Source organism: Nannospalax galili, unplaced genomic scaffold, assembly GCF_000622305.1.
Source record: "Nannospalax galili isolate Female #2095 unplaced genomic scaffold, S.galili_v1.0 scaffold340, whole genome shotgun sequence".
NCBI classification, from domain to species: Eukaryota; Metazoa; Chordata; class Mammalia; order Rodentia; family Spalacidae; genus Nannospalax; species Nannospalax galili.
The window spans coordinates 64,253-90,354 of NW_008347519.1; the positions used below are offsets into that span (position 1 = coordinate 64,253).

At 51.0% G+C, this 26,102-nt stretch overlaps 1 protein-coding gene across 4 annotated transcripts; it reads left to right on the plus strand.

Moving 5' to 3' along the window:
• Positions 1 to 3,613: 3,613 nt before the first annotated feature.
• Positions 3,614 to 23,443, plus strand: Ctdsp2 (CTD small phosphatase 2). Of its 4 annotated transcripts, XM_008844035.3 has the most exons (8): positions 3,614 to 3,952; positions 17,632 to 17,780; positions 19,383 to 19,421; positions 19,831 to 19,932; positions 20,686 to 20,742; positions 22,553 to 22,645; positions 22,781 to 22,966; positions 23,125 to 23,443. In XM_008844035.3, exons 1-8 carry the CDS (start codon positions 3,889 to 3,891, stop codon positions 23,248 to 23,250), a joined length of 816 nt encoding a protein of 271 aa, XP_008842257.1. In that variant the 5' UTR covers positions 3,614 to 3,888; the 3' UTR covers positions 23,251 to 23,443. The 4 variants fall into 4 exon arrangements, with proteins under 4 accessions (XP_008842257.1, XP_029424667.1, XP_029424669.1 ...); XM_029568807.1 differs by lacking the exon at positions 19,383 to 19,421 and having other exon boundaries at positions 3,663 to 3,952; XM_029568809.1 differs by lacking the exon at positions 3,614 to 3,952 and having other exon boundaries at positions 17,644 to 17,780; positions 19,282 to 19,421; positions 19,741 to 19,932.
• Positions 23,444 to 26,102: the final 2,659 nt, after the last annotated feature.

Consider the following 26,102-nt stretch of genomic DNA (forward strand, 5'->3'; position numbering starts at 1 on the left):
CGGGGAGAGGCCGGAGCAGCAGTGGGCTGGGAGGGAGAGGCTAGCGGGGCGGGAGGGAAGCGGGTGGGGCATACAGGGGGCCCCTTCTGTATTTTCCTAGGCGCCAGCCGAGAGGAGCTAGGAAAGAGGGAGGGTAGGCTTAGTACAGGGAACCTGTAAATACTCGGCGCCGCCGGGAAACTTGATCTGCTCCTAGGGCTTCCTTATTTAGGCGCAGGCTAGAGCCCCACGTCCGAAGGCTGCAGGGGGCTGAGCTCACGTGGTCTCCCAGGACCTGGGAGGAAAGGTGGAGCCTGTGCTCTTGATGGGTGGAGATCAGAAGAGGGGAGTTGGGTTCAGCCCCAAATAGTCCAGCCTTTAGCTCATGGTACTCTCCCCACCCCCGTACTGAGTGGAGTGATTCAGGGTGACAAGATTCCACCAGCCCATGTGACCTTTCTGAATGCTTAGGCAAAGCTTCAGTTGTCTTGAGTCTGGTTTTTGAAGCCTGATATAAGATCTGATTCTGTGGTCTCTGGGTGGTGGGCAAGGGGTGCTGGCAGGCTCAGTTCTGGGGTTCCCTCATCCTAGGTGAGACAGTCTTCTTGCCTCAGTGGCCAGAGAGAAATGGAGCAGTGGGTGTCAGACTGGAGATCTTGGGCTGCAGTGGGGAACAGTCATCAGTAAGGAACAATGTGGGAGCCCAGGTAGCACCTAAGTCACACTGGAGGATTTGAGGTACTTGAACTGTGTCTTCAAAGGTTAAGGAGGTCCAACAACGCCAAGAAGGGAAGGACAACCAGGCAGACAGAACTGGCTGTGCGGAGGTTTGGAGGCCAAGGGTGCCAGGGTCTGTCTCAGGCCCTCAGTGCAGGTGACGGCGTGTGGAAGCCAGATCTGGGGACCATGTGTGCCCAGCCAAGCATTTGAGCTTCATTTTGAAAGCCATGGGGGAACTGCTGAATCATTCCATGTAGACCTCGTTAGATTGGCATTTTCTAGGCGAGCAGGATGGATTTGGATTTGGGATTTAAGAGAGTGAAAGAGGTTGATGAGGAGCCTGCTACCAGGTTCCCCTGACAGAGCAGAGGGATGGAAAGAAGGAAAGGGACTGACAGACTCTCGAAGGGGAAGCCACTGGTGTTCAGGACTGGAGCTGGATGTGAGTGAGGAGGGCTCACTGTGAATGAGGAGGACTCACTGAGTGGTGACTTCAGGCTTGTGGCCTGAAGACCTGGGAAGATGATGGTGGCAGAAGGAACAGATATGGAGGAAAGGCTGATGGTTAATATTTCTTGAGCATTTCATATCTCAGGCACCACACACTTCACTTGTTTTCTCATTGACCTCACGGTCACCTATGAGGTAGGCTCTCCTGTTATCTTTACTGGAACATGAGGAATCAGGGGGCAACTAAGTGCTGGGGCTGGGATGATGGGCCTGCCTGCACCTTGCAGAATGCATCACCCAGAATTAGAAGGCCCTGGACAGTTTCCCAGTCTGCTTTTCAGATGAGCTATGCCCCCTGCACCAGCTCCTCCCACACCCCCTCCGCCAGCCTCTGTCACTGTCACTGATTTCCCTCACTCCACCTCAGTTTGGCAACAACCTTGTCCTGGGAAGCCATGGCAGAAGTGCCTTTGGAAAACCTAAAGATAGGAGGACAGAGGGCTGTGGAGCCCTGGTGTTCAGAACCCCCCCCACACACACACACCTACAATACAAACAGAACTATGACTGCAGATAACACCAGGAAAATGGATTGGTTCTGTTTGGTTAAAAAAAATAAATTAATAATAACAATGACGAGGTATGGTGGTATGCCTTTAAAATCTCAGCACAGAGGGCTGGGGATTTAGCTCAGTGATAGAGCGCTTGCCTAACAAGCACAAGACCCTGGGTTCAGTCCTCAGCACCAAAAATAAGTAAATATATAAAATTAAGTTAAATCTCAGCACTCAAGAGGCAGAGGCAGGTTGACGGATCTCTGTGAATTCGAGGCCAGGCTGGTCTACATAGGGAATTCCAAGCCAGCCAAAGTTACATAATGAAACCGTCTCAAATAAAATAAAAGCAAAAAATAATAACAAAACTGGGTGGAGATGTAGCTCAGTTGGTAGAGTGGTTACCTAGCATGTATGAAGCACGGGGTTTGATTCCCCAGCAGTGCATAGACTGGATGTGGTGGCACATATCTGTAATCCCAGAATTTGGGAGGTGGAGTCAGGAAGATCAGAAGTTCAAGGTCACCCAGGGCTGGGGAGATGGCTCAGTAGTTAAAAATCTCTGCAGCATAAGCATTAGGGTCTGAATTCTGATTCCCAGCCCCTGTGTAAAAACTAGATGAGGTAGCATGCTGGGGGGCAGAGGCGGATGATCCCTGGAGCTCTTTGGCAGGCAGCCTAGATGAATTTACTTGCTCCATGTTCAATAAGAGATCCTGTCTCAAAAAATAAGGTGGAATGTGATGGAGAAAGGCATCTGTTATAGACCCACTGGCCTGTGCATACAACTACACGAACACATATATACATGCCACACAAACATATGCTAATAAAATATTTTTTTAACCACATGATAAGAAGTTGAAACCTGTCATTTCTTGAGATACTGCTCTTTGGAGACAAATGCAAAGCCCTCCCCCTCCAGTCAACCCTGAACAGGAACTCAGGAGAGTTTGAGAGTCCAAAGCCGGGAGGGTGTATAGGAACCTAAAGAAGGAGGAAGGGCAATCTGGATCCATAGACCTGAAGCTACTCACTTAGGGACCTCTATCCTCCTGAACTGAGGATGAGGCTAGGCTAGGAGCTAGGCTAGGAAGATGGGGTGCCTAAAAGGGAATGCCCTGAGTATAAAAGCCCTGCACCTAAAGTGTCATTTTACGTGTGTAAGTCACCCAATCTTAAGGTCAATTCCATCTCTTAACTCAGAAGTCCGGGTTTCTCCCCCTACACCCGTTTCAAGATTCAGTGGTAGTACTCTTAACGTGAGGCAGTGGGTTCTAAGCAGTAAGTACCATAACTGCCTCCATCGCAGCCACCCACCCAGGTTTGGCTTGCACTGATTACTTGAGAGCCGAACCATTCCCATTTCCCTGAAGGGCCTACAGAAAAAGAAACACCCCAACACCTAGCAAACGTGAGCTTTGGAGTGGCCTTTTAAGTAGTTGGGAAGGGGGTGTGGCCGAGGAGACTGGGAGGCCGCAGCCCGGCGCGTGGGGAGTGGCCGGGGGCGTGGCCGTAGCGACTGGAATGTTGTTGGGTCCTTGCACCGCATAGTAAGGAGGGGCCACGCCCCTTTTCTGCAAGCGGGCCAATCGGAACGCCGGAGCGGTTTCAAGTCTCCCCCGCCAGCTTGCCAGCCCGCCACCCCACCCCCCTCGGGGATTCGTTTTTTCCGTAACGAAATAGCAAACCTCCGCACCGTTCGCAGCCACGGCCACTCAGTAGTGGAGGGTCTCGGGTTCTAGAACGCTGGCCGGAGTGGGGAGCGCCGGCGGACCGTTGAGAGGCCGGATCAAGAGCTGGGAGGAGCGCGGGGGTGGGCGCTGCAGCCGCGGGTTGTTTATCTGGAGTACGGAGGGGAGGGGGGAGCCTGGAAACCGCCCCGTGTCCCATTTCCTCCTCTTGTTTTCGCTCCGGATTCTCCATGTTGGACCCAAACTGAGGAGCCCGGAGCTGCCACCGGGGGATCGGGGCCGGGGGCACCGGGGGAGCCGCTGCCCGGGCCGCCCGCCCTCTGTACAAGCCGCCTCCCTTCCCGGCCCGGGGAGGAAACAAGGGGGGGGGATGTGAACAGCGGTGGGAATCGGAGTCTTGGGAGCCGGAGTGGGCCCCCGCCCAGGCCCCCCAGCCCAGCCCAGCCAGCCTGCGCGCCCGCCCAGCCAGCCCGGGCCCGCGGGATTGTTAGATGGAACACGGCTCCATCATCACCCAGGCGCGGAGGGAAGACGCCCTGGTGCTCACCAAGCAAGGTAGGGGCAGCAACTTCCCAAAACTTTGCGTCGCCCCCGGGCGGGGAGGGGGCTAGCACATCCCCGCATCCACGCCTCGGCCCCTCACCTCCCGGGGGTCGGGGCGCAGGAGTCCAGAGGGACCCCCCGATGTCCATCTGTCCTGGCATACCAGTCGATACTGCCCCCGGGTGGGCGCCCCGGCGGGAGAGTGTCACCGCGCAGCTGTCACTTGGTCCTGCCACCCCTCCCCCCGGGGCAGAGACACGGGCTGCGCCAGCCAGCGGCCGCCCCCACCCGAGTCAGGGAGATGGAGTCGCCACTTTAACTGCACCGCCGCGCGCGCCTGGACCCGGGACCACGGGAAGGATGGGGAGGGGGCTCGAGGGGTCCGGGACTGGACCGCAGCCGGGACTGCTGTCCTGCGCGTCTAACCCCCTCCCCCAAGCCCGGGGGTGCTCGGGCTGTGGGCAGTGGAGGTATCCAGGCAGTGGGGGGGGGGGACTTGGGACGAAGTTCCCCGGCTGGAGGCGGCGGCGGGGGAGGGGTCCGGGCCCCGGTCACCCGGACCTCCGCGGCGCGGGGCTCTACTCGCTGAGCAAACAACGCCGACCCGAGGCCCGGCCGGAGCCCCTCCCTGCCTGGGTGCACTCCCCCGGGGGCGCCGCTGCACACACAGAGCCGCGTTTGTTTAGCCCAGGAGCGGTGTCCCTGGTTACATAATTCGCCGGATGGCATCAGACCCGGCGTGTTTCTGAATCGCGCAACGAAGAAGTGCGAGTTGTCGGTGGGCAGCGGCGGATGGCCTCCGCTTCCCTGGGGGATCAGGTGGAGAGGCAAGGAGAGTTACAGGCCCTCTCTCCAGGGTGGGCTTGGGGACTGAAGCTAAGGCCTCGGCCTCCCGCGGGGATGGGAAGGAGGTTGAGGGGGACCCGGGAGGATGCAATCTCGTAGTTTGATCCCAGGTGGGGCTCCTCAAAGTCTTTTCCCCCATCCCCTATTTTCTTCTGGTCTTGAGGATTTTGTACCAAATAGTGGGTAGAATTTCCGTTCAGAGTAAAGGCTAATGTTGCTTTTTAATAGCGAACTCCCAGGACTGGCGCCACTTGGCCCTGAGGCTGGGTGGAGGGCACGCTCTTGAGACCAAATCCCAAGCATCCCAGCCCTCTTTTCTCTATTCCACCGGGCATAAACGGCCCATGCTGCAATTGAGTAGACTGGGGCCTAGAACCTGGCAGGTGGCCAGCTGTGGGGACTAGGTGTCAGCCCCGCATCCCCCTGTTGAGCCTTGTTAGTCAGCAGGTCACTTTTTCCTGGGGTTCATTTCCCAAAGAGTTTCCCAGCTTGCCTAGCCCTAGGGGCAAAGCAACTGGGGTGGTGGCCTAGCCACTCTAAAATTCCTTAATGGAATGGGCGGGGGGGGGGGTGCTTGTTTCTTCCTAGCCCTGCCCTCTAAAGAAGCCTGCCCTGAGGAGAGATAGAACCTTGCCTACTCAGACCCTGCTCTGAGGAGGCCCTTCTGCCCCCTTGAACGCCTTGAACCAGGGTCCCTGCTCTCCTCACTGCTTCACCGGCCCAGCTGTGTGACCCAAGCAGCGTCTTCGCCGCCCCTGCTGGTCGCCCAGCTGTGCTTAGAACTGCAAAAGGGAGGCTGCTTGTGTTTATAATTCGCTGCCAGACTCTTCCCATCCTCGTGGAAGGAAAGGGGCCCAAGTTCCAGGAAGAGGTGAAGAAATCTGGATGTGCAAGGACGCACGAGGGGGCAGTAGTGATGCAAAGCCAGGAACAGCATGTGCTTTCTAAACCAGGTGCTCCCCTCATGCACAGGCCCCCCGAGTGGTGTCCTGGGGGTAGGTGAGGCCACAACCGGGATAAAAGGAAAGCTGGACTGTGTCGTGGCACCGTGCAAATCAGAGCTAGAAGCTTCACCCAGCAGATTGAGTGGCAGGCAGAAAGCAAAGCAGCTGGTTTCTGGACAGTGTCAGATTGCTGTTTGGTTGGATTTTCTTGGAGTTTCATTTTGTTTCTCTCGCTCGCTCGCTCGCTCTCCGTGTGTGTGTGTGTGTGTGTGTGTGTGTGTGTGTGTGTGTGTGTGGTTTGTCCTTCAAACTTATCCCTGAAAGAATCTGAATTCTCAAGCCAGCAGCCACTGGGTCTCACTCTCCCCTCCCCTTGAAATTTGATTGCATTCCAGGGAAGGCTTGCTTTCTTCTTGTGCTGCTTGGGCACCCAGCAACTAGCCAACTTGCGAGTTCCCCATCATTTACAAACAGAACCTGCTCTTAAAACCCAAACGTACAGAAGGGAGAGGGAACACATGTTTTCATTAGATCCTCTAGAAGTTCCTGTCCCTCCCCAAGCTCACCATCTTCCATCCCCAATCCTTGCCTACCTTAGGAAAAAGAAGCCTGAAGCAGCTTATTAATGAGTTGATTTCTGGAAAGAAACAACTTGCTCCTAGCTGGATTGGTTTCGAAGTGGAGCTGTTTTCCATTGCAGATTTTTCCCCCAATTTTTTTTAGCATTCTGCTCTCTGAGCTTTAAGGCTGTCTGGGTGTGTTGATGACTCAAAGTAATTACAGCAAGGGAAGTAGAATAAAGTTGCTGAAAGCATTGATGATAAAAGCAGCAAAATTGGATCTTGGATCATCTTCCCAGATAGATGGGAGAAATGGCTTCCTGGGAAAAGGACAAAGTTGTGCATAACATCAAATTTTTTTTTCAATTTTTATTTTATGTGTATGAATGTATTGCCTGCATGTATGTAAGTGTACCTTCCAGCTCAGTAACCCACCAGGCCTTTGGGGAGGGAGGAGAGTCAGAAATGTATTGTCACAGGAGAGACCCCATCCCATTCTTAGAGAAGGATGAGTAAGCCTCTTGACTTGTTCTCCTCATATCTGGAACTGGGCAGGCTTGTTGAACTAAGGACCCTTCTCAAAGACTCTTCTATCCCTAAAAAGTAGCATGGTGACCAGTTTTACCTGTTCCTGCCCTCCAGAGAAGAGAGAAATTCTGCCTTATTCTCTCTTTGAAGAACCCACTCAAACACCTTGCTCTATGTATACAGCTAAGCCTTTACTGTGAAAGCCTTCAAGAAAGGAGTGTTGTTGGCACCTCTGTGGGGTAGGGCCCTCCTTGGCCAGCCTGCAGGGTAGAAGCTTACAGTTGGTCCTATTTCCCAGCTTATCTTCAGTCCTGGCCTCTCCATGTTCCCTGCAAGTTGTTGAGACTCACCTCTGAGTCTCCTTTGGATTTTCCATCATTTGGGGGTCAGGTTGAGCGAGGCTGGAAAAACCATTTAAGCCAGTGTTTGCTCCCACCCTGAGAACCCCAGGGAAGTGCTTCTGACTTCACAAAAGGTTTGTAAATGGCCAACACCTGAGGCTTTGCAGCTAACTTGCAGAATTTTAAACTGAGCAGGACTTGAATGCCTGTGGAAAGCCCCTAAAGATGCAGAGGTGATGATGGTCTTGTCTCTTTCCTCTACTAGAGAAGTTGGGAAAAGTTAAAGAAAATGGTGGTTTCTTCTCCTGGGACCTTCCAAATCCTTTAAAGTGAATTTTACTAAGAAAGAATGGAAATGCTATAGAAAAGCACATTTCTAGCCTACAAGATGTGATGCTCCAAATCTTTCTGTGGAGAATCAAGTATAAGAAAGAAAGACAATATGTGTATGTGTGCATTACTGATGTGGCAGCCGACTCTGCTTCTCTCCTTGGCTTTCTTCCTGCTCGCCTTGAAGAAGTTTGGGGTATTGTCTTTTACTGTCATCTTAGGAACTTTGGTCCTTGGATCTAGTGCAGCAGGACCAAGGTAGTGTGTAGGGCAGTTAAAGTATTCATTGTTGCTGTTCCAGCAGCAAAACCGGTTGCTTCAGACCTGGGTTCAAATCCCTGCTCTCCCTATTTGCAAGGAGACTTTGTCCATCACTTTAGATTCTGAGAAGTTTCCCTATGAAATGGGAATAGTGCTATCTATGTATATAATGCAGACTTAGTAATGGCTGATAAATGTTAATGTCTTTTTAAAATAGACTAGACTGCTACTCTTTTCTCCCTCCTCTATTCCCCCCAAGGACATGCTATATAAACAGTACCCAGTCATGTGGGTTTCACTGCTAACAACAGGTGGCCCAGGGTCAGAGGGGACATTGATGTGTGGGGGCTTGTGCCTCTTGGAAAGATGAGCCTCTGAGCCTTGTACACAGCCTTCCTATACAGACTGCTTCTTTGTGCCTGTGTGACTTGGGATCCATTCTGGATAGTGCCTAGGCACTGAGAGTGGGAGGAGGCCCTGGAGTTATGTACCTCCTATAAGAGTCCCTGAAGTCCAGCTAAACCATGGAAGCAATTTAACCTCTCAGAGGTGTCTAACAGTGATACACAAGACAGTACGTGTCACATTGTCGTGCTGTTCCCATTTGCTTTGAGAGTTAATGATCTCAGTGAGACTCCGATATCTTTTAAAGACCCTTAATAACAAGGGGGGGAAGTAAGTTCTGAAGAGAAGTGGATGTTTCTAAGCTTGAGAGAGCATTAAGCTGCTTTTCATCGTGTGTCAAGCTGGCTGGCTCTGGGAAACTGAGAATTGGCTCTTGGGAGAAAGGGTATAGATGTGGCTGTGATTGAGAGTCTCTCCCACCTTAGGAGCTGAAAGGATAGTGCCCAACTGGGATGCACAGAAACATTAACATGCACATCCTATGAGAGAACTAGTAGAAATCAAAGTACAGAAGTGGATTTCTTTGAAATGGAAGACTCTGTGGACCAGAAACCTACTAGAACAGATTCTCTGTGAGCATAGTACCCAGCCCTTTGGGTCAGAGTGTGCATGCACAGGGACTTTTTCCTAAAGAATGGGTGCTTCCGAGGGTACCACAGCCTCCCTCTTGGGCTCTCTGTTTTGGTTAGCTTTTCTTCCAGTTAGCCTTGAACCTGATCTGAGTGAACATGACATTTCCTTTCCCTCTAGAAGCTTTTAACCTAGACACATCTTCCACCTCCATCCACTCCCCCCCACCCCCCACCCCGTGTGTGTGTGGGTGTGCGTGTGACAGGACCTTAAACTTTCCATCCTCCTGCTACAGCCTCCTGAGTGCTGGACTCAGAGGTGAGTGCTACCTTGTCCCACTTCTTATGATCCTGACAGACTTTTCCATCCTATTGAATTTGCTCTTACTCACCTGCACTGTTCCCAGAGAGCAAACATGGCCCCAACTCCAGTGAGAAACAAGGTGAGTTAAGGGAAGACTTAAATTGCATAACACAGATCTATGGAAGGGCATCCCAGCTCTTCCGTTTGCATAACAGAGTACATAGGCCCCTCCTTCACAGTAACTGGGAAGAGATGGGAGAGATGGAAGGCTCAGATCTTTTTGTTTGTTTGTTTGTTTGTTTTGTTTAAGTAAAGGAAGTGGCACTGAAAGAGACAAACCAGATTCAGCACAATTCCTCTGGGGTCTACAGTCTTAGCTGGTCAGATTTGGGGTGGAGAGAGACTAGTGGAGCTTTGGCTGAATTGCCTTCTTACCCTGGAAGGGTTAGAGAGCCCTGGCTGTTAGCCAGGGACACATCAGAATCTTCTGTGACACTTACTAAAAATATAGAGCCCCTCCCCCCAGCCTGGGACCCACTGATTCAGAGCATGGCAGGTGGGCCAGACATGTGTGTTCCAAATGCTCCTTGTGATTCTGACAGGTGTCCTGGAGAAGAGCCAGGAAGCACAGGGTGACTCCAACTGCCTGTTCAGCCCTGAGCAGAAGATTCCCCTCAGGGGTCCAAGTTTGCTGTTTGCTAGAGATCCTGTGGTTCTTCTGCACCCTGATGTCTTCTGAGTGACAGACAGAGTAATTGCCTTTGCTTCCTCAGTAAGGGTCACCAACAGTATTTACAGGGCACTTAGCACAGGCAAGATGCTGTGACTAGAGTTTTACATCTGATACTTCAGGTAGTCCTCATTATGAAGGAGGAACTCTTCCTACTTGCTTCTGGTGCAGTATGGTGTCAGGCAGACCTGGGCTGCAGAAGCCACCCTTGCCCAGGACCTGCACTCTCTCATTGAGTTGGCATTCCCTTTTGCTCATGCTCCCAGTGATCTGAAGTCACTCTGAAGGGGACCAGCAAGGGAGACTTTTCTCATTGGCCTGTGAAGAAAGAAACTGAACCAAGACCTGCTGAGAAACTGCACTGGGGCACAAGAGTGTGTTCTTGGGTGGACACACCTATTCTGGTTGGCTGGGCCTGGGGGAAGTTGAAGGTTGTGGGAGGAACAGGAATCCTGGAGTTGAACTTCCCTGGCAAAATGCAGTCCTGCAGAGGCCAGGAGCCTGAAGAAGTAACAGGTTGACCAAATTCAGAGACATACATACAGACAGACGGACTGTGATCGGCTTTTCTGGGCTCCCAGAAAAGGCTGTTTCCCAAGCTGGCCTGTCACTAGTTCTGCTGTGTGGCCTCTGCAGTGAAGAAATCAAGAATCTCTTTGGTGTCTTGTGAGCATTTGAGATTGAGACCCAGATAAGTGTGAAAGCCCTCTGCTCCTTGGGCCAGGCTACTCCGTAAGCTCCTTTTCCTTTCTCTGACAGTGGGAGTCTTTCCACAGATGAAGAACCCAGGGCCCCTGACCACATACATACAGTATTTGTGGCAAAGCCAGGATCCTCCCCCTCTCCCACCCTTCACACACCCTCACCCTTCCTGGTGGAGAGACAACCCAGGGCCTAGCACCCTGAGCTTCACCCTGGCCCCCAGAGCCAGGATTTAAAAATCAAGTCAGTGGCACTTTGGGTAGCCACTTTTGTTCACTGGGCCAGGCCTCCTCTTGCATTATCCTGAGCCTTTGTTGCCCCTTTTCTATGTAATTCTCATGCTGTCACTAAAACCAGCTTAGGAAGTTGGAGGAGAAGGAGGCACTGGATTCTTCTTGGTCTTCACTAACCCCAAGCATTCCAGAAGTTAGGGCAGAGAGCCAAGGTAGGAACTGAACCGCTCACCAAGACTGTGTTTGTGTCCTGCTTGGCGGGTTTCTGTGAGCTCCTCAGGGCCCTGCTTAGTCCTTCCTCAGGAGGAGGAGTGGCTAAAGTGTCTGATTTCCAGTCCCCTCCAATGTCGCCCCTGCTCTAGCTGGTGCTGTGTGGGGCAGAGTAAGATCTAGCTTTTGCCCTCCAAGAATGGCATCTCAGGTTTATCCCTGCCGCTCTGAGCCATCAGATCCCTTCCTGATACCCCCTAGGATCCTCTGGCATGGGATCAGGGGGACTGAACTTGCTGTTGACTTACCTGCAAGGAAATGCCACCTATTGGCACAGAATCTGCTGTTTCAGGGGACCCCATTCCAGCACATCTTTTTAAAAATGTCTTTTAAAAAATTGTATGTTGGAGCTGCCTGGGAGGGTGTTATGCGAGTGAATGATTCCATTAGAGGCCCATTCTAAAATCAAGTTGCCAGGAATCCTTCTTCTCAAAACTGAGTCCTTCTTGAGGAAAGGTCCCTAAAATTGAGGTGTGAGGCCCTGAAAGGGTCAGGGGAGGCAGGGACTGGAAGGCATGGTAGCATGTGACTGACCATTCCACAGCCCTCCTGAGGCGGAGACAGGTGTTGGAAGCTGGCCTGAATTACATAGAGATGCTGCCTCAAAATACATAACAAAGCAAGGAACCCAGTGCCCTGGAAAGGGGAACTAATGGAGATGCCGGCTGGTTGCAGCACAGCCCCAGTCCTTGGCTGTGATGCGGGAACTAGTGTAGACCATGCTAATGTGAGCCAAACAGTGTGACTCAACCTGCTTTAAAAAAAAATGCATGCAGTGAGATTCACAGAGCTACTTTTTGGAGCTGGAGCTGAGCTTCCTGAGGCCATGCCTGCCTTGTTAGTGGCAGAGCCCAGCATCAGTGGTGGGCACTGTGGAAAGAGGTTTGCCCTCTTCATTATTTTGCCAGTCTTTCCCGTGTGGAGGATGTCTAGGCATCTTTTGCCCTCTTTTGTCTCCTTGCCCACTCACCTGCTGGTCCAAAGAGTCCTTCCATCCACCTGGCACTTTAGCACCTGTGCGTAGCCAAGGCACAGATGCCTCTTGCTGACTACCTGGGAGGACTCCTCTCCATACGGAGCCCCAATCAAATGTGTCTTGGCTGCAAGGCCTAGGCCGCTGGCCAAGGCAGGCCGGAAATGCTCCAAATACTCTCCTTCCTCTAATAGCAGAGGGGAGAGAGGCTGCTCAGAGAGGCCATTTTATAGTGATAGCCAGCCCTACCTTTTGCTGTGGGGGATGGGAAATGATGGAGAAGGAAATACTTGAGGGGGGGTGAACAGAGGAAGCATCCTTGTATGCAAGTGGGCTTATTAAAATCCCACAGGATTTTCAAGGAGCTGCCCTCTGCCCAGTCCCGCGCTGTGAGGAGTTGCTTTACTGGGATGCAAAGCTGTGTTGTTGGCAACAGTTATATCTGGACCTGACCTTTAGAAGGTTAAAAATAATATTGTCTTAGTGAAGCCAGTCTTCGTCTGTTTGTGTGCACATGTGTGTCCATGCACACACTTCTTACAAGGTAGAGGCAAATACTGTTCTTACCTGGTGAGGCTGCGGTTGGGGTACATAGGGGGAGAGGGTAATGTTCACATCAAACGGGACAGCTTACCTACGTTGCTTGTCAAACTCAGGGTACCAATCAGGAGGCTGTGAATGGGAATGGAAGTTTTTGATAGATTGGGAAGAAGGTAGGAGTGGTTTTGATTCTTTGAAACCTGTTTGATGAGAGTTCCCAGGCACCCTTCCTTCATGTTCTTGACCTTCAGCCATATGATGGGGGTGGGAGGCTCCTAATCCCCTGTTACTGGGCTCCTGGAATGAGACCCATGATGCCCCCAATTAGTGGTCCCTAATGTGGCTCACAAGTAAGGGCCAGACTGTTGCCAATTAGATAGCTAAAGCAAGCATAGCCTGTAGTTTTAGAGTTTGCACAGTACTTTATTCTGAGTTTTGTTTAACCTTCAGTCCTGAATAAGGTCTCACTGTTATCCCAGTTTATGGATGAGGAAACTAAGGCTGCATGGTTAAATCAGCAACTGGCAGAACCTGGATCCAGACAGCCCAAGTGGAGAGATATCGCTCTTGCCCCACCCCCACCCCCATTGCTGCCTCAGTAGGAGTCCTAGCAGTGGTGAATTGGAGGGGTGGGGGTGCTGGCTTCCCATCTTCAGCCTCCTGCCCTTTTGGTCAGAACTGGCTCCCCCATTGGGTCTGTGCTGGTCTTTTTGGACATCCAGCCTAATCCAGAGGTTTGGGACAGGGAGACAAATGCACAGCAGACAGGAAAGGAAGGCTAGATCCACAGAGAGGGTACAGCTGGCGGTGGAGGAAGCAGAGCAGCTGGTCCTAGAGCTCTGGGACACCCACTGGAATCCTGCCTGCCCTGTCAGGGATACCATGTACAGTGTACCATGAATGGTGCCATCAGGCCTGATGCCTGTGCCCAATGTTCCTCTCTGGGGGAGGCTGGTGCCCCTCCCCACCACACATGGATTCAGGGGAGGGAGCTGACCTGCAGCTGTCTGTCAAGACACAGTGATGAGTATTGGCTGAAAAGAGTGGTCAAAAGGTTCTTTGACACAAGTTTTTAGTCCAAGTGAAGGGATCAAGAACTTGGGTATATGGTTCTCCTTCACTCTTAAACTCCCTCTTGGGATGGAATAGAATTGCAGGGCCTTGTACTGTTACCTCCTGCACCTCTCATGGCCTGTCCAGGAGTATGTAAGGAAGTAGGGGACTGGACTCCAAGCTGATCATTTACTAGCTCCTCCTAGAGAGGACTAGAGCAAAAGTACCCAAGAAGAGACCGTGTATGTGCTCGCAAGCCTACCTGGGTAGGTACTCTACCTGGGTTCAAGCACATGATGTCTTAAACTGTGTCTTAAACTGTCAGATTATTGGGTGATGCTTTAAGAACCTTGGCTCTGGGTTCAAACTCTGTCATTATACTTACCTGCATGACCCTCAGCAGGTTGCTCAACCTATCTGCTTTAGTTGGGGAGGCAGTACCTACAAATGCATTTTCAGTGAGGATTAAATTGAGGTAGTAATGTCAGGTATCTTAACGTAGGCCTGGCACAGCTCTGGTGCTCTGTAAACATGGCCGTGCCCGAAAGTCTCAGTGGCCTTCCTGAGGTACCCAGCTCCTTCAGTGCCACCTTCTCCTTTCAGAGAGGCTTTTTGTTTCCAGGCCTCTGGGCCATGGTAAATGAACAGAGGCTTCTGTAGCTGTCTGTAGCTCTGTGGAACTGAAAGGCCCTAAAGGCCCCTGTAGTCATTCAGTTGGTGAGAGTTATTAAGCACCTGCTAGACAGATGCCAAAGACTCTGGAATATATGATGAAGGGAGGTCACTGCTGGCTTTGAGGGTTGGGGGAAGCTAAAACCACCTTCTTGTCCTTATAAAAATAAGGACAAGAGCTGGATGTGGTGGCACATGCCTTTAATCCCAGCACTTAGGAGGCAGAGACAGAGAGATCTCTGTGAGTTCGAGGCCAGCCTGGTCTACATAGTGCGTTCCAGGCCAGCTGGGGCTATGGGGAGACCCTGTCTCAAAAAGACCAAAAAATAAAAATAAAAAATAAGAAGGATGGGGCTGGAGAGATAGCTCCACAGTTAAGAGCACTGGCTGCTCTTGCAGAGGACCCAAGGTTCGGTTCCCAGCACCTACATGGCCGCTAACAGCCATCTGTAACTCCAGTTCCAGGGAATCTGATGACCTCTTTGGGCCCCTGTGGACATTGTAGGCACACAGTGCACTTACATACAGGCAAAACACTCAGGCACATAAAAAAATAAAGTTTTTAAAAATGTAAGAAGGACAGACAGCATGGAGGAGGTTAGAGTGAAATAGGACCCGTGAGTGAAACAAGGAGGGCGGAGGTGACCGTGCTCTTGTGAGCCTGGGGTATTTTGCTTCAAGAGCCTGCCCCCAAGGTCAGTACATTTGTGATCTCTTGAGATGCAGGGGCTGTTGGTCACATTGTGCTTTTGAGAAGACTCTCATCCCCTGCAGAGTTCAAGCTCCCTGAATAGGCCCCTGTGCCTGTGACTGTTGGGCCTCCTGCAGTGGGTACAGCCTAGGCCTCTCCATGACCCTGGCCAGCTGTCCCTTTCACCCCCTGCCTCTCAGGATCACTCAGCCTTCACAGCCTGTCACTAAGATGTTGAGTGCATTCCTGATGTGGCCTCTCTTTGGGGAAGGCCTGGGTTGTGTGGCCTTTTAAGAAAGGCTCTGTGCTCGGGTTAAGCCTCTGATTGTAGTTCTGCATGAAGAAACCATAGCCAAAGGGAAGCGGTGGTTCAGCTTTGCTCTTGGAGCTTTGTATCTGCATCTGCTGAGTCCCTGAACTTAGAATTTAATGTGGGCCAACAGGCAGGTGGGGAAGTCGCCCTTGCCCTCCAGTTTCTGCATAGATTATTACTAAGGGGCGGGGCGTTATCCAAGGAACAGACCCTTCTGCTGCCATTCAGTGCTGGGTTCAGCTCCAAATTTGGTGTTTGTGATAGCGTTGGCCTATGTCCTTAGCAGAACTTCACAACAAAATGCCCTAAGAAATCTTAGTTCTTCATGTACAGCCAAGAGATTGAAATGGATGCCCAAAGGGGCTGGAGAGATGGCTCTGGGTAAAAGTGCTTGCTGTACTTCAAGCCTGACAACCTGAGTTCAACCCCCAGACCCATGTGAAGGTGGAAGGAGAGGCCTGATTCCATAGCATGCTCCCGTACACCCACACACACACACACACACACACACACACACACCTTCCCAATCATGATGCATTTTTTAAAAAGTGACGTCCATGAAGTTATGAAAGTTTGAAGGGAGTAGGGGGATGGACACGGGAGGTGGAGGGAAGAGTGGGGGTGAATATGATCAAAATTAATTGTATGCATGTGTGAAATTTCCAAAGAATAACTTAAAATATTATATTAAAAAAGTAGCTAAAAATTTAAAAAGTGATGTCCAGATTTTCAGGCTAAATGTTAGAAAGGCTGTAATTTCCTGAAAGGTTCTCAATGATCAGAGTCAAGGGTAACCCTAGGCCAAACCCAGGAGGAGAGAGCACTCTGGCTGTGCTGGTAGGATGTCCTGTGCCCTCTGTGCTACTGACCTCACTAGACTGACTGCTGTGTAACAGCCATTTCTCCCACCTTGGTCTTAGGAGCTGTTGGTTTTTTCTCTCCCCCTGGGGTCTCTCTCAGGCAGCGCCGTCATTGTGTGGCTCTGCCATCACCTACTCCACAGGGACCCCACAGGCTGGACTGAGCAGAAGGAGCTGAACTGATAGGGTGGGCCCTACAATCTGCCTTCCCCTTCCCTTCATTCCCACCTCTAGGAAGAAGTTATGGGAAGCTGCACAGGGCACATTGTTTTGCTTTCCCCACAGAGACCGGCACTTCTAGTACTTACTTGCTGCACTGTAACTTGACCTGTGCTTTAAACTGGGCTGCCTGGGTTTGGGCTTTAATGCTTGTCTCCCACTCAGGCTCTGGGAGAGTCCCAGGAGAGACCTGTGGCTGAGACCATTCCATGAGTGGTTGTGCAGCGCCACCTCCTGGCCACAGTACCCTTCCGTTCCCGTATACCTTTCCACGCCTATTCAACAGTTGCCAGACCAGTTTTCTGGAGTGAAAGGAACTTGCAGAGACTGTTCTGAAGCCCATTTCTAGTCAGTCCTGTAATGCCCTTCACTTTGTATCATTTCATCTTTTGGGGCTGCCCTGCCAAGCTTCCCATTAAAATGGCTTTGTATTTCCAGGGTCCAGATGATCAAGGTACAACAGTCTACAAGCAGAGAGGTCTGGCTCTAGGACACAAGGCTGCTTGATATGTATGGCCTAGGGACTTAACCCACTGTGTCCCAACTTGGCTGCCTATAGGGTGGAGGTGGGGAGACATGAAGTGTTATGGAAAGTGGCTGGAACATGGAAAGGAGACAAGGATATAAACAGTCAGCACACCTTCCTCAGAGCTGTATTGAGAAGGGTGGGGAGGGAGGGAGAGGGAGAGGGAATGCATGCATGAATGCACGCATGCATGTGAAGATCAGAGGGCAACTTGGGAGAAATCAGTTCTTTCCTTCCACCCATATAGTTCCAGGGATCGAATTCAGAGCATCGGGCTTGGTGGAAGCACCTTTACCCACTAAGCCATCTCACCAGCTCATTTTTCAAGAATTTCTAGCTTGGAGTTTTTAGGTAATTGGGGCTGAGTTCTGCTGCTACTTACCCAGAATCTAGGGGCATCAATATTACATTAAACTGAGTCTCATCTTCACTGGCTATAAAGGAACTAGCTTACCCTCTTGTCTGGAATCAGTCATCTTCCTGGAGACTGGTGTAGAGAGAACTTGGGTCCTCATGAATTCATTTTGATGGATCTTACAGTGTGCTTCTACTAGACCATAGAAAACCAAGATTGTGGGCCTAGCCCATAAAGATGCTCCTTGGGTAGCCCCTAGAATAAAGCAAACACTCTATAGCTCAGGTCCTCCATTTCCAGAGAGTGGCATCCCTGTTTCCATTTAAAGGGAGAAAGATGGAAGCATCCACATTTCATCATGTGTGTGTGGCTGTTCAGCAGGCATGTATGGTGTTCTGGTGGAGGGATGTGGGCACATGACTGCTGAAAAAGACTGATGTCCCTGCCTCTGCTGTTCCCTGTCTAGGCCTACTCTCCAAGTCCTCTCCTAAGAAGCCGCGTGGCCGGAACATCTTCAAGGCCCTTTTCTGCTGTTTCCGTACCCAGCATGTTGGCCAGTCAAACTCTTCCACTGAGCTCGCCGCATACAAGGAGGAAACCAACACCATTGCTAAGGTAGCAGGATGGGGTAGTACCATACCAGCTGGGAGGGAGATCACAGCTAGTGGCATCCTGGCCTTGTGTGAGGTCATGGAGATCCTGGCCTGGCCCAGAGGTCTTTCCCTTAGAAGTCCAATCTCCTTTCCGTTACTCCCATCTGTGGTGTGAGCCATCTAGATATCCTTGTGGTCACCATGGCCCCTAAAAGGTACCTTGTATGTATTTATTGTGACCCACACAGCATTCCCCACAAAAAGATTGCCACTTCGCAGATAGGGAGACAGACTCAGGGACGTGAGTGAATTCCCTGAAGAGCCATAGTTAATCATTGGTATTGGCAGGATTGGACTCAGATCTCTGGTTCTGAGGCCTGTGTTTATGTGCTCTACTTTGCAAAGCTGCCTTCCAAGTGACTTAACTTGCAGAGGCCAAGGACTTAAAACTGCCATGTTCTTAATAACCCTTCTAGCATGCAGCAGTATCACCATGAGGAATTTGCAAACGTGTAGGGTGTTTTTTATTCTCACATGAAAAGATTCATTTAACATTTTGGGGAAGGAACCCACCCTCAACAAACAAATAACTGTTCTGCTCTAAATACCAATGATGTCTCTCTCTGAAACAACCAAGTCTAGCTGCTTTTTCCTGGCTCTCAAAACTAAGCTAAAGATGTGTGCATCGGGGCAGAATCCCTTCATTGTCCAGTGGGGGATGGTTGGGTAAAGTGCACCCCGATGGTATTACTAGGCAGTTACTTTTTATGGCGCATTCTCATGAAGTAACATGAAGAAGCATTTAGGTGCACTATTAAACCAAAGACAGATTGTAAAATCATAATACTAACGTGGAAAAAAGGAGTGCTAACCCATACTTGAAGGAAACACACTAAAATGCCAACCGTAGGTTTTTCTAAGTATCAGAATTTTAACTTTTCTTCAAGATTTACATTAAGAACACTTAGTATTCTTCATACCTTTTTTTTTTTTTTTTTTTGGCTTTTTGAGACAGGGTCTATCTGTAGTCCCAGTTGGCCTGGAACTCACTATGTAGACCAGGCTGACCTGGAACTCACAGAGGTCTGCCTGCCTCTGTCTCCCAGGTGCTGAGATTAAAGGCGTTTGCCACCACTCATGGCCCTTACAACATTTTTGACGATGTCAAACAGTAAGGAGAGGCTCTCCATCTCCCTTCACATTTTGGGCACCCCCAGGGATGCTTCATGCTGTGGGCTCAGTGCTCTCTGCCAGTGTCCTCCCAAGGAGGCAAGAGGAAACATACATTTTCAGAAAGAAGGTGGGCTTAAGGACTAAGCAGGAGGTTAGCTGCTTCAGTCAGGAGCTCAGCTTTGAGCCCCTGCATGGGCCTCCAAGTTCCTCTTCCTCACTTTGTTGAGAGGCATGGCAGCTGAGAACGAGGACTCCATCTTGTCCATCCTTTATCAGGCTTCACACAGAATGGAAGCTCTGGCCATCCCTTGTCTTCCCAGACCCTAAGAAAGGCCACTTTGTCATTCCAGGAGTTCTAGGTGGCTGGGTCTTGGAGAGGCAGAAATAGTGGTTTGGCTAGGGCAGGAGGAATTGATGAATTGGCACTCATCACCTTCCTTCTCTCTCCCAGTCGGATCTGCTCCAATGTCTCCAGTACCAGTTTTATCAGGTACGTCAGTCTGGCTGACCCTCTAGACCCTGGCTAGCCTGGAGGATAGAGTGATAGTCTCACTTCCTCCTGCCTGTCCTGCCCACCTTCCTATCCTGGGAAACCGGTTTATTTGTGCTAAGTATTTGCTGAGGGTCTCCTGTAAAGCTACGAGATGGCCACATGTCCTTTCCCCATCTCTGCTGTCCATTCCACGCCAGCCCTAGCTGCCACCAAGGGGTTACTTAATAGTCTCCCTAGAAGAATAAACGCAGCCCTGCGCCTCTGTTCTTTGCCTTTAAGTGGTGCCTGTCCTGGGCTGGTGATTCTGTCTCCACAGACAGCCTGGCTGTTCCTAGAGTTCTGCTGAGGGGAACGATTGGGCTTGCTTCTTGGTGGGCACGCCTCAGCAACCTGGCTCTGATTTTAGATCCCTGGGACCTGCCTGCTCCCAGAGGTGACAGAGCAAGATCAAGGAAGGATCTGCGTGGTCATTGACCTGGATGAAACCCTCGTGCATAGTTCCTTTAAGGTAAATCAACACATGGAGCTCTCCTACTCTTGAGTTTGCCTGTATACCGAACAAGGTGCCATGAGATGGTCTACAGGTAGACAGCAAAGTAACAGGAGCGAGAGGACAGGCCACCCTGGAGTCACAGATATCTAGTGGCCATACTGAAGAACGTTAAGAACCATTTACTCCCAGGTCATTATCTACAGGCCACATCTGTCTCCAGGCATGTAGCACAGAGAACCTCCAGAGAGAGGGCAAAGTTAAGAGAATAGTTGGATCAACTTTGGCCTTGTCTAACTTTTCTTGGCAGTATGTTTGTTAACTCAAGAAAGGCTTAAATTGGGTGTGGTGGCACATCTGTAATCCCTGGACTTGGGAAGTTGAGGCAGATAAATCACAAGTTCCAGGACAGCCTAGGCAACACAGCAAGCTCCAGGACAGTTTGAGCTACGTAGTGAGACCCTGTCTCCAAAAACAAAACAAAACAAAGTCTTGGAAAAGCTGGGCGTGTTGGTGCATGCCTATAAGCCCAGCACTCAGGAGGATCAGGAATTAAAGGCCAGCCTGGTAGTAAGACCCTATCTCAGAATAAGTCCAGAAACTCAGTTCAGGTAGAATTTGGCAAATAGCATACAGTAGGGGGCTGGGGAGTAGAGAAAGCCAGAGCAGGCTGCGAACCACTTATGGGCTGCTCCCATCCCCACTCCAGGGTTATGATGGGGGCTTCTTGTCTCTGCTGCCATGCTGATGTCATTAACTTCTGCCTTCTAGCCAATCAACAATGCTGACTTCATAGTGCCTGTAGAGATTGAGGGGACCACTCACCAGGTGAGCTGTCTGCCGGGCCACACTCAGCCAAGTGGGAAATCTACCTTCTGCTGCATTGCAAACCCTCCCAGGGTTTGTGTTCTGTTAACTAGTACCTTTTCTATAATTTCAGCGTGTCCTGTTTTATTGGTGATTTGACAAAGACTTTCTCATCTGAAAAAAAAGCTTTCGGCCCCACATCTAGCCATCACCCCTTTTCCTCTTTATAGTTAGGCTGTTTGCAAGAATTGTTTGTAGTTTTCGGTAATCAGAACATCACTTCTCATCATCCCTGCCAAGTAGACGAAACTGCTATTTTATAGCACAGCACTGTCAGGATTTTCTTTGTCTTCAGAAGTGGTATCTCTGCCTGTTATAGGCAGGGAAACCAGGAGTAACTATTCTCTGCCTCAGAGGACTTCCCTACCCTCCCCCATGCCTACCTGCTGTGACGAGCTAATGAATTTGCCCAATTCAAACCTCTCCTCTGTGACACCTTCCCTAACTTCCCTTTCTTTGGGTCCCTACATTGGATTCTGCTCCAGTACGTACTCAGTGTGCACCTGTCAAAGTAAAGAGCATTGAAGTCTAAACAAGACCAGGCTCTGGAGTTAAGGATCATGTTTCATTGGCAGTGAGAGACCACATACCCAGAATCCTTGTCCCGAAGGCCTGCCAGTTGTTCTGAGGGTCAGGGACCATTGGTGCACATGCCCTCCTAGGCCTGATACTTGTTTGCAGGGACTGGTCAGAGAACAGAATTACTCATAGTAAAGTGGATTTGAGACTTGCGTGTGTTGTCTTCATAGTCCCTGCCCCCTTACAGGCTGAGGTGCTTAGCTGGGCCCATCATCCCTTACAGTCTGGTTGGGGAAATAGAGATGTGCAGAATCCTTGGGGCACAGATGAAGGCATGTATTCAAACAGGCTGATACGTACAGGGAATTTCTCGTTAACAAGAAGGGGCATGAATTGTAAAAAGGAATGAAATTAAAGTGAACGAGAGCTGCCTCCCCAGTGTGGGCTTGAGAAGAGAGTGGGGAGGAGAGGTCACACTTGATGAACAACCATGAAGAGGAAGGGGCTTGTTTGTGAAGCAGGCTGATGAGTAATTTGTGGCTGCCTGGAGCAGAGGATTCCTGCTGCCTAGCTGGGAGGGGTCTAGTGAGTTGGTGGCTGATTTGGGCTAAGAGGGAGTTGTAGCAGGCACACACTGTGCTTGGGAATGGTGTTGACAAAAGGAGCTTTGAGAAAATGGGCCTAGAAACACTTGTGTAGGCTGAAGGCAGGAAGCAGGAGAATGCAGACTTACAGGAGGATGGGTACCAAAGAACCTTATGAGAAACACAGAATCCCAGGAGGTGGGCACTGCTCTCCAGTGCCATTCACTGAAGCCCTAGGAGGACATGGGTTTGAGGAAGTATCCAGGTCCTTGCCAGATGGGAACCTACCTGCACAGGCTGTCCTGCTGGAGCCAAGCAGAGAAAGCTGCCATAGAGGCTGTGGCTGGATTCAAGTAATCCAGGATAGGCTGTTTCCATCTATGAGGCCTATTCTTGATTACTTGTTTCTGGAGGCAGCTGATGGTCCACCATTGGAATCAGAGATGACTTCCGGGACATGGCATGTGCTTTTCTTCATGAACTGGGTTAGGGTTGGGTTCGCTGAGCCAGCAGAAGCCTGGTGACCTGGCGGAGCTATCCTGGATAGAGCATAGGATTCCAGCCAGCTGTTTGCAGGGGCTGGGCATGGCGTCCATGTTTGTTTGATGCTCTGTGTCGGGTGGATGCTGCTGCCATCTTTTGCCAACAAGCTGCTCTGCTTCTCCCAGGTATATGTGCTCAAGAGGCCTTACGTTGATGAGTTCCTGAGACGAATGGGGGAGCTCTTTGAATGTGTTCTCTTCACTGCCAGCCTGGCCAAGGTACCCGACGACATGAAGGGAGGAAAGAACAGGGTAGGGTGGCAGCCAAAGGGATCCAGCAACTATTTGCTGGGCCTCAGGATACCACAGGACACCAGCACTGCATCCAAACTAGGGTCTCTTCTCTTCTCCCAGTATGCTGACCCTGTAACAGACCTGCTGGACCGGTGTGGAGTGTTCCGGGCCCGCCTGTTCCGGGAGTCCTGTGTGTTCCACCAGGGATGCTATGTCAAGGACCTCAGCCGCCTGGGAAGGGACCTGAGGAAAACCCTCATCCTCGACAACTCGCCTGCATCTTACATCTTCCACCCGGAGAATGCAGTGAGTGGTCCAGATAAGGACTGGGACTGGGAGAGGTTATGGGCTGGGACTATGGGCTTCACCAGAGGAGTCCTCCACCTCAGTGTGATCCAATAGCCTCCAGCGGCTCTGACATGGAAAGGAAAAGTCAGATTGATGTCACTTTTCCCCCACCCCAGGTACCTGTGCAGTCCTGGTTTGATGACATGGCAGATACCGAGTTGCTGAACCTGATCCCAATCTTTGAGGAGCTGAGCGGAGCAGATGATGTCTACACCAGCCTTGGGCAGCTGCGGGCTCCTTAGCCCTCCTGCTTCCAAGAAGCGGCCATCCCAGTAGGGGACTTTGCTACACTGTGCCTTTCTGATCCGCCTGACTGACCCAGCTGAGCTGAAGCTGGAGCACCTGGCCAAAAGGGGCCTGGGACCTGCCTGCACCCTGAATTGGGTTCCCAGGGAGAGAGAGAGAGAGAGAGAGAGAGAGAGAGAGAGAGAGAGAGAGAGGCTTGTGTCACAGTTGTTCTAGTGATCTGTGGCTGGAAAAGCAGGGTTGCATTACTATTATTGATGTGTGTGTGTGTGTGCACGCACACATGTGTGTCCGTCTCCTTTGTGTTCACCTATGTGTGGCAGGCACACTGGTGAAGAAGGATGCTTCTCAAGAATCTGTGCAAGAAGATGAGAACGTGTTGAAAGAACCAGTACTCTTGCTGCCAGCGGGTCCTGTGGCCCAAGGACTGGCATTCGGCTCTAGCAGAGTGCCTGCCATGGGCCCTTTCTGTGTCTCCCCCAGGCCAGCCTTCTTCAGTACCTAGCCATAGTCTTGCTTCCATGGGGAAGAAGGTCTTCTCCCTGCCCTGGAAGAGGACAGATAACTGATTTCTCTTCTTTTGACTGTTTTAAAATTCTCTTTCTAAACGTGGAGTGGTGGGCCTGGTTTGTTGCTGGCCAAGCCTCAGTCCTGGGCTTGAAATGAATGTGGGAGGTGCTGGGGTACAGGGAAGACATAAATCTAAGCATAACTCGTGTCAACTCAGCTGCTTTCCAGGTCAGGGATTCTCTGTTGGTACTGGCTCAAGTACATTAGCTCCAAAGGCTGGAAAGGGCTGCTAGGCTCCCCCAGCCCCTCCTCCTAAGCAAGGCTCTTTCCTGTTCTATCTTCTCTGGGGGCCTGGCCTGGCCTAGTCCTGTCTGGTACAGTCTCCATCTTTCCTGGCTGTTGCTCTTCCTCTCCAGGACTTTGAGAGAACTGCTTTTCTGTTGTAGGTGTTGCTGTCATTTGGTTTGCCAAATGGGTACATTCCTCCTCCTGCCTCTGGTAACAGGAGTGAGCGAGGCCCTCACTGGAGGTCTGCTTTCAAAGGGTCTCCACAGTGAATGCTTTAAAAATTAGTTTTAAAATGGAAGTTTCCCCAGGGTGGAAAACAAAAGGGGAAGTGCTGATGTAATTGGGAGCACAAGGGCTCCCTTAAAGGGAGCCCCGCCTCAGCATCACTGCCTTAATCGTGGCTTGCCCCAGGGCTGGGTAGGACTCTCATCCCTCTTTCTAGGGTGGGAGGGAGTTTGGATCCCTGACTCTGCTTCCCTGGAGGCAGGTGTCAGAACACCTGGGTCTACCACCCACTCAGGACTCATACAATTAGATTTTTTTAGTTTCTACACACTAGGTGGAACCTCAGGAACTAACCAGTTTCGAGAAAGCCTGGTGTTGGAACTCTGTTCTGAGTGCTGGCTGACCTGCTGGCTGGCATCCCTCTAGCATTGGGCAGCCTTCCTCCTTATTCTAAGACTGTCTTTCTCTTTGGTGACACAGAGTGGAACAGAGCCCCCAAGTTCATGCCATTGCCCTAGCATCATTCACTGGTGCCTGTGTGGTCCTGCCGCGGTGGTGGGAAGAGGGCTCCCAGTACTAGAACACCAGCTCCTGAGGGAACATGGGAGTTAGGCTGTGGCTTCAGGTCTAGGCCCTAGTCTCACTGCCATCCTAACCCCCCAGGAGGGGCCCTTCTCCCAAGGCTAGCCCTTGGCCAAGTCTTCTACCATTTGGTCCAGCCAAACTTCCAACTAAGCAATAAGAGGTCCACAGCTGATTGAGTTTCAAGGACCCTTCCTGCCCTGTTTTGGATCTCCATGCTTTTCAATGTGGAGGAAGAGCCTATACCTACTCGCCTTTCCTGTTAGGCATGTGCAAGTGATTGGAGTGTAATCCATGACCAAAGCCCAGGGTGGCATGATGGGAGTTTCCCTGCTTCCGCATGAAGCCCCAGCTTTGTTGGCCTCTGCCATCGGAACCCCTCTTGGCACCTGCAGTTTTCTACAGAGATGCCATCCCTACTCCCCTCTTTCCAAATCTAACCAGGATCTGCCCTTGTGGACCAGAGCCAGCCAAAGGTCATTACCTGTGTCCACTTGCTAATTCCAGTGTCTTAGGGGCAAGCGATGCTTGCGAAATGTTCCTTGAGGAATCAGGCAGACCCACTTTTAGAGGAGGGCAAGATTGGAAGGGAGCCAGTTCATCCCAGTCTGTTACAGGGCTTGCCACCAGCCCTCCCAATTTCAGATTAGTCTTCAGGAGTCAGTAGGCCACCAGGCCTGGTGTCAGCAGCAACTCAAGCCGTGCCAGGAATCTGCCCGCCTGCCAGGTTCAGTTCTTTAAGGTGCCTCTTCAGGGACACAGTGTGTCTCTCTGATTGGGCTTCTAAATCAAAAGCCTGATGTTCGTGTCCCTCTTATAGGGGGAGCTTTGGACACAGGACCAGTTTGGTAAAGGGCCAGGTAAGGGTTTCTACTCTGCACATTGTAGAGGGAACACTGTAGGCCCATGGGTCCCTAATTAGAGAGGTTGAGTGAATTTGCCTTCATTTAACCAGGGACCTTCTGTTTCACTCCCTCCTGCCTCCCAAAGATTTTTATGTAAATGTACACACATCCCCACCCCCATCGACAATGGCTCAGAGAGGCTGCTTTGTACTCAAAGCATGGGAGTTTCAAGGCAGGTATTCCCTGGGAAATGGGTCCTGTGTGATCCACTACCCTGCCCTGTCAGAGGCCTCGTTAGCAGGGCAGTGCCAGACATGGCTGTTCTGCACCCGGTGTACCAGCCTGGCTAAGTGTCTGAGGATAATGAGCTGGTTTTCCCTTTGAGCTACTTAACCACA